This window comes from Blennius ocellaris (assembly GCF_963422515.1).
Source record: "Blennius ocellaris genome assembly, chromosome: 10".
NCBI classification, from domain to species: domain Eukaryota; kingdom Metazoa; phylum Chordata; class Actinopteri; order Blenniiformes; family Blenniidae; genus Blennius; species Blennius ocellaris.
The window spans coordinates 17,712,787-17,725,305 of record NC_137659.1 but is presented as its reverse complement, the minus strand read 5'-3'; the positions used below and the strand labels follow the sequence as shown (position 1 = coordinate 17,725,305).

General features: G+C 40.3%; 1 protein-coding gene across 1 annotated transcript in view; it reads left to right on the top strand.

Annotated features, from left to right (window-relative positions):
- The window catches only part of astn1 (astrotactin 1), a gene marked incomplete at both ends in the record, with an annotated part of 359,967 nt that overhangs the window by 84,586 nt on the left and 262,862 nt on the right, over positions 1-12,519 (top strand). Inside the window, 3 exons of the mRNA XM_080503139.1 lie at positions 8,374-8,630; positions 8,976-9,118; positions 12,182-12,331. Of these exons, the coding sequence (XP_080359265.1) occupies positions 8,374-8,630; positions 8,976-9,118; positions 12,182-12,331 (550 nt within the window). The remainder of the gene's footprint in view (positions 1-8,373; positions 8,631-8,975; positions 9,119-12,181; positions 12,332-12,519) is intronic.

Below are 12,519 nucleotides of genomic sequence, written 5' to 3'. Positions count from 1 at the left end.
ACACTTGAACAAGCGCAAAAATGAGATGTGGATTTGTGCCGATGAAACTTTGGGAATGAGAGTCGTTTGAAGCAGTTAAACATTTCTGCCAAGAGAGATGCAGAACATTAATATATAAACAAAACCACAATAGAAATTACAGATGAATAGTGACTCGGCATTTAATTCATTTATGTCACAAAACTCATTTTAAGCGTTTACATTAAAAGTGTTCATGGAAGCCATAACATATAATCTGGCTTTCATGAAGCAATGGACACAATTAGAGCTGAATTCCTCTTTTATGGAGTAAAAACTGGCAAATGAATGTTTGAAACTGTTCAAACTAAAGTGGCACCAGTCCTCAGTTTTTCCTCAGAAAAGGAAGTCATTGTTACAAGATGTAACAAAAGAAACAGTATTTCACTTATAGTGTGTTATGAGAGTCCATTTTTTTTCTTTTGTATTTCTACAAGGTGTGGTGGGGGGAGGAGTTGCATAGGTTTATGATGGTAAACCTTTGGGTCTCCCAAGTAAAAGGTTGGGAACCGCGTCCTGCACTGCTGAGAGCTGCGTTGGCCCAGAGCTGCTCCCAGCTGACTATTGAGGAAACCAGGTTACAACACGGTCAATTTGCAAGCACATCACACAGCAAGCAGAGAGAGACAATCAGACACACTCACATTTACAACTACTACCAATTTTGCAGTCGTCGGTTAACCTCAATGACATGATTTTGTACATGAGGTGGCAACTGGAGCAGCCAGAGCAAACCCACATGGAAGAACTTGTAAACCTAGACTTGAACTCGGGACCACTATAAAATACCCTCCAACAGCTCCCCACTGCAGGCACAACGAATTACTAACAAATTAAGAGATGATAGGAAAGTTCACTATGAGGAGGATACCAAATAAATATTCAGCATCAATGGGTTTTTGTGTGTGCGACATGTAGGTCTAACAATGTTGAACCTGCTATTTCCATCAATCTGCTGAATAATATTTGGCCAAAAAGTCAAGCAATGTAAACAACCTTTGAAGTACTGGACTGGAAACTCTGAGGCCTGAGTTTGGGGACAGCTTTTAATGTTAGAAAAGATACTACAAGCCCAATTCCCAACACCACCAAAGGGATTGGTAAGTCTTTTACCTTGTAGAGTTCTACTTAAAAGTATCCCAGGAACAAACCTCAACATCGCCTCCCAGCAATTCCGTCTACTGACACTATTGCAGGTTAGCGGAATATTGTGAAACTGGTTTCTCCGTTGCAGCCAGCATACTCAATCTCATGGTGTCAGAGGGGCATGTCAGGAGTTTAACCCCAATAAGACCTTAATGGCAGCATGGCCAATAGATCGGTCACTGTGTGCATGTAAATGCTGTCAATGAAGATCCTCCAACTACCTTCTGAAAGAGCCAGCCACCACATAAATGCTGGTAAAAGTCTCAGGACACAAAACTGAATTTCCTTTTGTCAGTGTGTAAGTACTTGTATATGCAAGGAAAAAAATGCTCATGAAGAATAGCAAATATTTACATTTTGTGGACTTACATTAATGTTATAAACAGCTTTTCATTTCAGAGATGGAACAGTGCAGAAAAGTCAGAACAGGTTGATCATTTCTTTGTAACAATGCTCATACGAGTCCATTTTGCTTTTTTACTGGATCGTAATTGATTTTTCTAAAAACAGTACTTTTAAAATCTCACCGAGGCAGTACAACATAACACTTTTTTTCTCTGAAACACATTCAACCTTTTACAACTTTTGCAATTAAAGCTACATTTCTAACCATAATAGAATACACATTAATACCCCATCAACACATAGAGTCAAACTATCATGACTTCATGGTTTATTAGCTTTTATGAAATATACCAAATTGAATCAAATGACACAAACCAGCAGTGTCATTAATACTCATTTCCAGTGGTAAAAACCCTTGTGTGATATGTGTGAAATGGGCTTGTGACTTTCACATTTATTCAATGTCAAAATCAGTACTGGATCGTAAAGCCCAATGCTGCAAAGCATCCTCACAATTCATTTCAGTGTCAGTGTTTAACATTATATTTTAACAATAATAACCTATGCTTTATAAGTTGGCATAATAACAAATGCATGGGAGGATTTAGTGCTTGAAAACTGTCACTTTCCACCATTCATGTTGTAAATTGCTATCTCTGATTCAATCTGTAGCCCGTTGGCTAACATAAAGTTTATTATATTTCAGGCAAGAAACTTCCTCTTGCTATCTTGTAGCTGTCAGATAGTCCAGATCTCTCCGCCATCATGATCCTTAATGCCTCGCATCCAGAGACTAAGTGACAGATTGATAGCTCAGCTCTAATACCATGCCTGCTCTGTCAGCCTGAGAAAGGCCACGTCTTCTCTCCTCCATTCAGGACTTACATGACAGGAGTGTAAGTCATAAGGAGCACTGGTGCCATTATAACATCATCCGCATCCGTTAGTAAGTGGATTACGGGGCTGGAGCGCTGGCATGCTTTGATGTGTGGTTTGGTTTTATGGGCTCTATAAGAGAACGTAGTCCACTTAGTCCTCACTTTGATTCTAAGTAATGCTTCACATTGACGACCCCCCCCCCCCCCCCCCCCCCCCCCCATATTGGTTCTTCAAGCCTCCTTTATGCAGGAACACTAATGCAAGTTGATAGGATTCAATTACATTTGTCACTGAGGTGGATTTGATTGAGAACCATTTAGAGTTCTTGACATTTGACATCTTGTTCTAATTTGCTGAGAAATGAATAAATCAATGGCTATACTTAACATATGACTATCGGCATTAAAAGCGTAAATTTAATGTTAAGTGATTGAATTATAAAATTCTTTATTCGTACCAGCTTGACTTGGAAACTTTACCTTGTTTTGCACAAAAACATATTTATATAAAAAGAAAAGAAGAGATTAAACATGCACTACAGGGAACACTGGCACATTCTTTACAGCCCCATTGCCTCCACAGTCTGACCATCTTCTCCCAACTGTTTATTATAGATGCTATTTAGACACATTTCTTCTCATTTCTTGAAATGATAGCATATTTTTAATATTCCGCATGTCCACGAAATCATTAGTTTGAAATGAATACCAGTCAAAGCCATACCTGGATTTCCATCATTTTGAAGGCAGAGACATTTAAAATGATTAGTCACACACCATTTTATGACTTTAAATTGAGACATTTTTAACATTTGGAAGGTCTATTGTTTAGCCATGTTGGATAGTGCTATGTAGATACTTAAGACATTGAATGGGAGTAAAGTGAGGATGTTGATTAAAAAAAAAAGTAGAAAGATAATAATAGAAAGATGATATTGCATAAAATATGAAGTCCTTATTTTAATTAGAATGGATTGTCTAGACATTTGAGCAGTGGCCAAGTGCTGCATTGGTCTGTCCCTGCATCTTCCTTGGGACCGCTAACTTCTTCACACAGTCCACACTTGTTGGGACAATTGGCAGCTCTAAAGTGATTGTGAAAGTGTGAGGAGGCTATTTTGTGCCACTATGTGTAAGCCTGGTGATGGAAGGGGGGCCTGTCTGATGTGTACCCCACTGTTCACTAAGCTGTAGCTGGAATAAATTCTATCCACCTACCCTGTACCCTATTCTAGATAAGACAAGTATAGAAACTATCGATCATTCAACATTTGACTTCAGTATTTAATCATTTCACTTTTGCACTTGTACTCTTGTCCAAACACTCCAGACACAGATGGAGCTTTTTTCCTCTGGACCCGTTTGTTTGAGTGACCCATTTCAATTACATTGACTATGTTCATGAGACATTTGTGACTATTCAAACCTCAAAGTTTACGTTTTTCCTGAAACAACAGATGATCTTAATTTTGCCTTTGTGATAAACTGAAAGCGGTTTTCCTTAATTTGTCCTGGTAAAGCAAACACTCTGCTTCTGTGTCATATGTCCCAACTGGTGAGGAGCTATTGAATTGCAAACTACTTCCATTGTAGGGTGTGAATGTGAGTAGATGGTTTCATCAGTGACTTTCAGAGTGCTGAAAATTCAATCACTACAAACCAAATGGCTCCCGTCTTCTTTTTGACCACTGTGCATGCAGATTTATTGCGTGAGTGCCTCATATCATGGTGTCATTTGTTAATGTCCTTGACCACGCAGATTAAGCAAACAACTTATGCAAATACTTTGGCCAATTTAAAATAATTTGAGCCACTGAAGCAGCCTCAGAAGCTTTAATACGTTTGAAAAGAGATGTTTTATGTAAATGGGTGATTAAAATCCTGTTTTTCAACATTTTTGGGTGTCCTTCCATAATAGTGCTTGTTTGACCGAGCTGGTGCACAGTTAAATATTAATATTTTTTCCCTTCCATATTTTCCATGTATATTGAGCTTCACACATATTGTTATCCCCTTTCTATTCTTTAATCTATACCCCCAAATCCAACATTATTCATTTACATCACCATGTAAACAAACATTTTTTACTAATGTCAAGAGAACTGCAGTACACACTGTAAGCATATTACTATATGCTAATTTTGATTAGTGAACAGGTGGAATAAGAGCAAACTTATGTGCAATTAGTTTGTTCTAAATGTAAATATTTTCGACTAAAATATTCAGTCTTTTGTTTAAAAAGGGGGAGAAGCAGAAAAAAATAATGTTCTCTTCGTAAATTGCTCCTGCCTCTCTCTACTGTCGCCATGACATTTTCATCACAATTTTTGACGTTTTATAAATTCCACTTGGTTCGTATTAGATTTGCCAAGATATAGTGGTGAATTGTGCATATACTACATATGACGTTGTGAGTTCAAGCCCAAATGACAGTACTGCAAGCGTGGTTTGTCATCAAACTCGTCATTTTCTCTCAGAAACTAATTCCAACTCCTACTAGATGTAAAACCTGGCATCAGAAAAATAATCCATAGAATGGAGCTCAATGAAAACTTCCCCAGCTTTTATTCAGAGAAGATATGGGTTTATATTCAAACTGGCGACCATTCTCCTGTGTTTCCACAGGCTGTGTGCTTTTGACTTGCATTGACTTTGATCCATTTGCTGCTTCTTGGCAGGATTCTTTGACTCTCCTCATGCCTCTTCTCTCCCCCCTTTGACACTCTCCCTCTCGCTGGCTCTCTTCTTCCCCACTTTTTGTCTGATTCTGTGTCTGTCCACCCTGCGAACCTGTCCTCAGGGCAAGCTCATCGCCCTTCATCTGTCTATCCTGCACCTTCTTTCAGAGCTCTGCGGGTGTAGATGCCTTCACCCTATTCACTATCTCAAGAGTCATTAAAATCAGAGGGAAAAGACAGGAATGAAAGTGGTCATGTGGCCTGACCCAGTCATCTGGTATCAGCCCTTACTGTGAAACACGTACGAGCTGATTGTCAAAGTCACATTGGACTGTGGGCTGTGGGCAGACTTTTGTCTCATTTTAGGAATATAAAATTGACCCATGTATGACCACAATCTTGATAGCAGCTCTAATTTCTGAGGAGACTAAGACTTGGATGTACTGAACTAATCACTATTTTTAATGAATTGTTGTCAAGGTACACAGTGAAGTAATGGTCCACACTGTTGTTCCAACAGTCGTCCACCACAAAGAGTGTCCAAAGGTCTGAATGCATGAGGTCTGTGATGGCCTGAGCTACTCCTTACGTATTGCTTGAACAAAACAGAAACACAATAAAATCAACTAAAAGGTACACATTGATATTGTGAATCTAGGCCCTCACTGGTATGGTGAAGAGAGCATAAAACTGGAACAAATTGACCTCCAGTTTTTTGCAAAATAATGCATTATGCAATCCACAATGTCTACAGTGTCCTGCCAAACTGACCTCTACTTTTCTCTGAACAATATTGAAAAAAAGTAGGTCTAGATCAGAGTGTGTGTGTGTGTGTGTGTGTGTGTGTGTGTGTGTGTGTGTGTGTGTGTGTGTGTGTGTGTGTGTGTGTGTGTGTGTGTGTGTGTGTGTGTGTGTGTGTGTGTGTGTGTGTGTGTGTGTGTGTGTGTCTGGAGACAAAAAACATACAGTATCAGAGGAGATATGCATTTAATTGACTCTTCTGACTCATTTTGCCCTCAGTTCACACCGTGTATATTAATCAGTGAAATAAAAAGGGTTTACATTGAAACTCACTGTATCCATGGCAACATTAGAGATCTAGATTTTTATTAAACATCACCTTTGACAGAAGTGAAAAAATATACACGATTCAACATCATCAAAGTGCTTGCCTCCATGTTATGAAATTATCTGTATTGGAATATTTTCTTCATTTTCTGAACTACATCTTTTGAAATGTAACTGAAGTTCTCCAACAAGTTTAAAGGCCTAGGGAAATGTAACACCCTATTATGCAAAAAAAACGATAGTTCGGGTACTACTTGAAAGGTTTCTCCGACATTGCCCCACCACTGTTGTCGCATAACAAAGTTATTTGAATTTTGAATCTCCAGCCGCCGAAATCGGGGGAATCTTTCTTCTTCGTGGCCATTATGGCCATTATGACATCACGAGTTGGACACGATCTCGATCTGTTGTGTGGCGTTCATATTGGCTTGCATTGTTTCCAGTCTTAAATATCGAAGTTTTTACAGTGTTTTGAAGTTATAGTCTGCGTTTTATGAGCCTTGACAAAAGATTGAGCATGGAAGAGACCAGAGAGAGGAGAAAAAGAGGAGGGGGAAAAAAAATCCAATGTGGCAGGTTAAAGGACAGCTGGAGCTGAAGGTAAACTTGTCTTTTATTTCGCAACCGCCGAAAACAGAACAGCACAACACATCCAAAACGCGGGAGTCCCCCTCGGCTAAACACCGGGAGTTAGCCAAGGCTGCTCACACGGGCGGCGGGAGCTGGCGTAGGAAAATGTGAGGGAAAAGGAATCCACCCTCGTCCGAGCCCAGCAGCGACAGCATAATGTCCATCAGGTCCACAGCCGAGCCGTCTCCCAAACCAGGCAGGGAGAGGAGTATGTCCGCACTCTCAGCGGCAGACAGGCTGTACTTCCGGAGCAGGAGCTGCTTGAGAGCGTCGCACTTCCCAAGATGCGGGGGAGCGCTGCATGGCCCGACGAGTGGACTGCTGGTCGAAGGCAGTCGGAAAAGCGCTTCGACATGCTCCACGAAGCCGGGTCGTTCTGCCAAAAGTCAGGAAGCCTCAAAGCTGCGGTGAAAACTGCCGGCTGCTGAGGCTGAGGAGACGTGAATGAATTGACATCAGAGTCTTCTGCTTCCTCAAACGTGTTCAAAACGGGGTCACCAATGTGGCAGAATGACCCATTCTGTGTCTTCTTCATCAATAACTGGATTTGAAATGCCCGATGATGATGACATATCGTTAAATTCAGCCCCGTCAAAGCTCCGATCCGCCATAATGTAAACACAACTTGGGCACAGCGTGCGTCCAACTCGTGACGTCACGCACATATCATCTGCTACTTCTGGTCTGGTCAGAAGCGGTTCACCGAGCAGCGAAACTGGCGCTGTTTATCGGCTATTTTCTCGCAGATTGCCGTGTCTTAACATTTTGCACTTGGGCCAGTTAGCATAAAAATGTCCCTAGAAGTGATAGCCAGAGTGTTTTGGATGTCAAATTTTCATTTCACTAGGCCTTTAAAAAGCAACAAAGCAAATGGTGCAACATGTAATGATCTTTACTTTTACATAAATACATTGGTTTCAGGCTTACACAACATATATGTGGAAAGGTGGCAATAAGGTGGACACACTGTATGTCCACCAATGTTGCGATATCCCTATCGGCAGTTGTTAAGCTGCTGAATAATTTACTGCACGGAAATATTTTCTCAAAAAGCATCCTCACCCCTGCAACTCATAATAATTCGACAGTAGCAACAAATGAGATGCAACATTTTCATTATTATTTCTTGGGATTGCCACTGAATGCTACGAAATCAGTCAAGCCAAGCAAACTGACTCCTGACATTTTCATCATTGAAACACAACCATTGGTATTGATCATGTTATCTGTCTGCAGAAAACCTAGTGCATTTGTTTTCCATATTGTTCAACTAAAAGCAAAAATCTGAGAGCCATCACGTTGTTTTTGCACACATCAGATGCTATTTTGAACACGTGTCGCATGATCTCATGCTGTCTGAGCTAGATCTTTAACATACCTGTATTGACATAGAATATATATTAAAAAAAATAATTATATATATATATATATATAGCTGCATCGTCTTTTCAATTGTGGGCATTGCAACTTTTACTTTGATCCTTATTCTGCCTGGCAAGATTTTCTAACTCTGTTCTGGCCTCTGACTCTCCGTTCTTTCTCCCTGTCTGTGTCTCCTATCTTTCCATTTGTGTCTGCCTGTGCTCCAAATGCCACTCTCCTCCCCTCAGGGTGGGATGATCGCCCTTCTGCTGTCCATCCTCTGCCTGGTCCTGATCCTCTACACTCGCAGGCGCTGGTGTAAACGCCGCCGCATCCCTCAGCCCCAGAAGAGCGCCAGTGCCGAGGCGGCTAATGAGATCCACTACATCCCATCAGTGCTGATGGGAGGTCAAGCCCGGGAGAGCTTAAGGAACTCTCGGGGTCAGGGGCCAAACTCCAGTGGCACTCTCAGCATCCGGGAGACGCCAATTTTGGATGGGTACAAGTAGGGTTTAGCTGGATGAACTAAGAATGATGAGTTGATGTTATCAAATACAGTAACTGCTCATGATTACACTGTTATTTACATGCAAATACTGAATGTTGTTGATAATTGTTGTACGTTTTGTTGGTTAAAGTTGGTTCAAATGATGTCTTCCCTCCTGCTCACTTAGTTTTCTTGCATAAGTTTTGAGTGTTAAGCCTCTAAACTCCCCACCATATCAGTACTTTCTGTCACACTTTCAAATCTTCAAGTGCTCCATCAAGCACATTATCTGCTTCTGACACTTATTTTAATTTAGATCAGCCAAGATAAAGCGACTCTAATTGATTTCAACCCCATCCCCAGGTATGAGTACGACATCACCGACCTGCGTCACCATCTGCAGCGGGAGTGCATGAATGGCGGCGAGGAATTTGCCAGCCAAGTCACCCGTACCCTGGACTCCCTCCAGGGCTGTAATGACAAGAATAATATGGACCTCACACCTGGTAAGTTGACTGATGTGCAACCGGTCAGGCCAGCAACGACAGGGCAGATAATGAACCCGTAGGGAGAAGATAAGGCCTTAAAATCTGCTTTAATGCTTCAAACAAATAAATCAAAGAGACACGTTCTAATAAGGGAGCCATCAATTTTCGTCATCGACTTGGATAATTCTCAAGAAAAGATTTGAATAGTTTTCTCAAAAAAATATATGGAATGTAACTTGTTATCTTTATTATTTTAGCATCTAGGTACAGACAATATTTACTGTTCTTGAGGTTCAAGGTTCAAGGTGTTTTTTATTGTCATATCACCAGTAAAAGCCAGGTTTCACAGTGAATGAAATTGTTATTTTGCCGTCTACCCTTGATGTTGCTAATGCATGATGAATGATCATTAACAACTTCAATGTCTTCAAAAGTGTTTCATATTCTGTATGTTTGCAAGCTTGGGTGTCAGAAGTGTTCCCTGTATGTTTGAATCCTAAATTTGGTTACCTAAAATGTTCAAATTATATGACTGAAGACAAGTATCATAGGTTTGAAATGAATGAATGGGAGTTGGACAAAGGGGAGAATTTGGTGAATGTGGAGGACAGAAGTAGTGTAGTTGTGTTTATTATAGGACAGAAAACACAAACAGTCCTGCTTGTCTGAAGTAACTGTGCCAACATCAGTTCTGTGATGGATGTAGATGGTACAGACTGAAAGTATCAAGACTGCAACAGCCAAGAATTTGAGAATTAATTTTTCCTAATCAGTGGATGCTGAAGTTGAGCTCCGCTCCAATGAGAATTATCGTATGAAATGGAGCTGTTTAGATCTTGGTAAACCTTCTGAATTTCAATTAACAGAAGATTCTCAGCTCGGATTCATCGAGAGTTATGCTGACTGCATGCTCACACTGTATTCCTGAAAAACAACCACGCCCAGGAGCTCAAGGAAGCAGAGCAATCCCATTCATTAGAAATAAAAACGGGGACAAATGATGGACGAGGAGAAGGAGGACAAGAGGATGCATTTGGCAGGCCGTGTGCGAAATATTGAGCAGTGTAAATACTAGACAAGTCACTAAGACTATAGCATTTTTGAATTTGGTCAAGTATTTCTGTATTTATTTGACTTCTGCATAATTTCATAAATCGATATGCAGAAAATAAATCAAAGATATGTTGATAGCATCTGCTTGAGTTCCATATAAAGCCATCACACAATAGATCTTGGGGCATTCTAGTAATACTGCTATTACCAACACTGACAACATATGACATAATCTTACATATGTCCTTATAAAGTATTATAATGCATAAGTTTTATACAGCGCTTTTCTAGACACTCAGACACTTTACATTGCATTATTCATTTATTCCATACTGGATGGTGGTAAACTATGTCTGTAGCCACAGCTGCCCTGGGGCAGACTGACGGAAGCGAGGCTGCCATTTTGCACCATTGTCCCCTCCGACCAACACCAACCGCTCACTCTCACACTGCATTCACACAGGCAGTTCAGGGTTCAGTGTCTTGCCCAAGGACGCTTTGGCATGTGGGCAGGCAGAGATGGGATTGAACCTTCCGATTGGGAGACGACCGCTCTACCAACCGAGCGATACCACCCCATTTTATATACCTTTTTCCACAAAACGTATATCAAACACTTTTTTATCCAGGCAGGTTAATTCAAAACCTCTTCTCAATCAACCTACAGCCCTGGTTAATCAAGAAGAGGCAGATATAAGACAAAAAGACCATCAAGCAAATTTCCATTCATCTATCCATCTATCCATCCATCTTAGTCCTGTGCAAAGTCGCAGAGCACTGGAGCCAATCCCAGCTAACTATGGGTGAGTGCACCTACACACCCTGGGCAGGTCACCAGGCCATAATTGGAGTCAAGCAAATTTCAAAATGCATAATACAATTTCACAACATGTCATCACAATCATTCACATTAATCAAATCAAATCAAATCAAACTTTATGAATAGAGCACCTTTAATGCAGAAAAACATGCAACTCAAATTGCTTCATATATATATATATATATATACCCACCTACACACCAACCCTAACTACCCGTAACAGAGTGTAAAAACTGATATAAAAAATTGTATTAAATTAAAACTAAAACAATGCACAGTTGTTTAAGTGCAATTATCTTGCACCATTGATTGTTTTGACTTTGAAGTGAATGAAGATTAAAATTTTTGAGTTACAGATTTTCTTTATTCCATTTGCCACAAAATAAAAAATGCCAAACAAAAAAAACAAAAACAGCAACGCCAAGACTCTGAAGCCAAATGAATGCATGCTCACAATAGCTGTGTTTACATATACACAAATAATCTGAATGACAGAGTTTCATGTAAACTACCTGATGGAGTTCCTTTGGAAATAATGTTTCTTCAGAACAAGAGGTGTGGTTTATGTTGATGCGATGTGCAAGCTTGTTCCAACCAAATCCTCTTTGCTGAGGTCAAATTATCTTTCTTTCTGCATAACATCACCAGGTGTCTCAATGCACACAGTTTTGAGAAACACTGGTGGCAGTAAAGCTGGACTGATCAATTCAGAAGACAGTTCTACAGATTTCTGTATGTTGATCTAACTGGATAAGTCTGCTCTACACTGATGCAGACATCATGCTCCCAAGGCTAAAATGTGTGTGTGAATGTGAGTACTCCTTTGAGAAAGCCATTACTGAAACAATGCTGTAAACTCAATATATGTTGGACTGTGTCCTTGTATCTTCATCTCTCGGTATTTACAGAAATAGGTAATTTCATCCTCTGAGACTCAAATGTGTTCTCTCTATTCCCTTAATGAATTTTAATTTCATGCCAGCTTTACTTACTTATAATTTTGGCTGTGTGTAAACAACATGCTGGATAAGTCTTCAGCATTACTATATTTTGTGTTTTCCACATTGTGCTTTTAAAGCCCCCTCTCATCCAGCCAAAACCAACATGTTTTCTTTTCCAGGTGGTTGCTTTCTCCTTTCGGAGAGAAAACATCCTGTTTTTGTATCTCCGAGCTCCTGCTTTTGTAATTATGTCTTACATGTCTACAGTGAGTGACAACACCAAGTTGGCGCTGATGAACAAGTACAAGGACAATATCATCGCCACAAGTCCCATCGACAGCAACCACCAGCAGAACACCCTGCTTCCACACAACACCTCCACCAGCCAACGCAAGCGCCTCTCCAGCAACACCCGTGGTGAGTCACCCCCAAACATCTGACAAGGTAGATTTTATTTAACACAACTCCAGCAACAACACACTTTTTGTTGTTGATGCATTCTTGAATTTCCACTCCTTTTCTCAATGTGACGTGATGGACATTGAACTCTACAGAAGTAAAAGTCAAACTGAAATTAATTTTTTTTTTCTCACATTTTGTGTAAA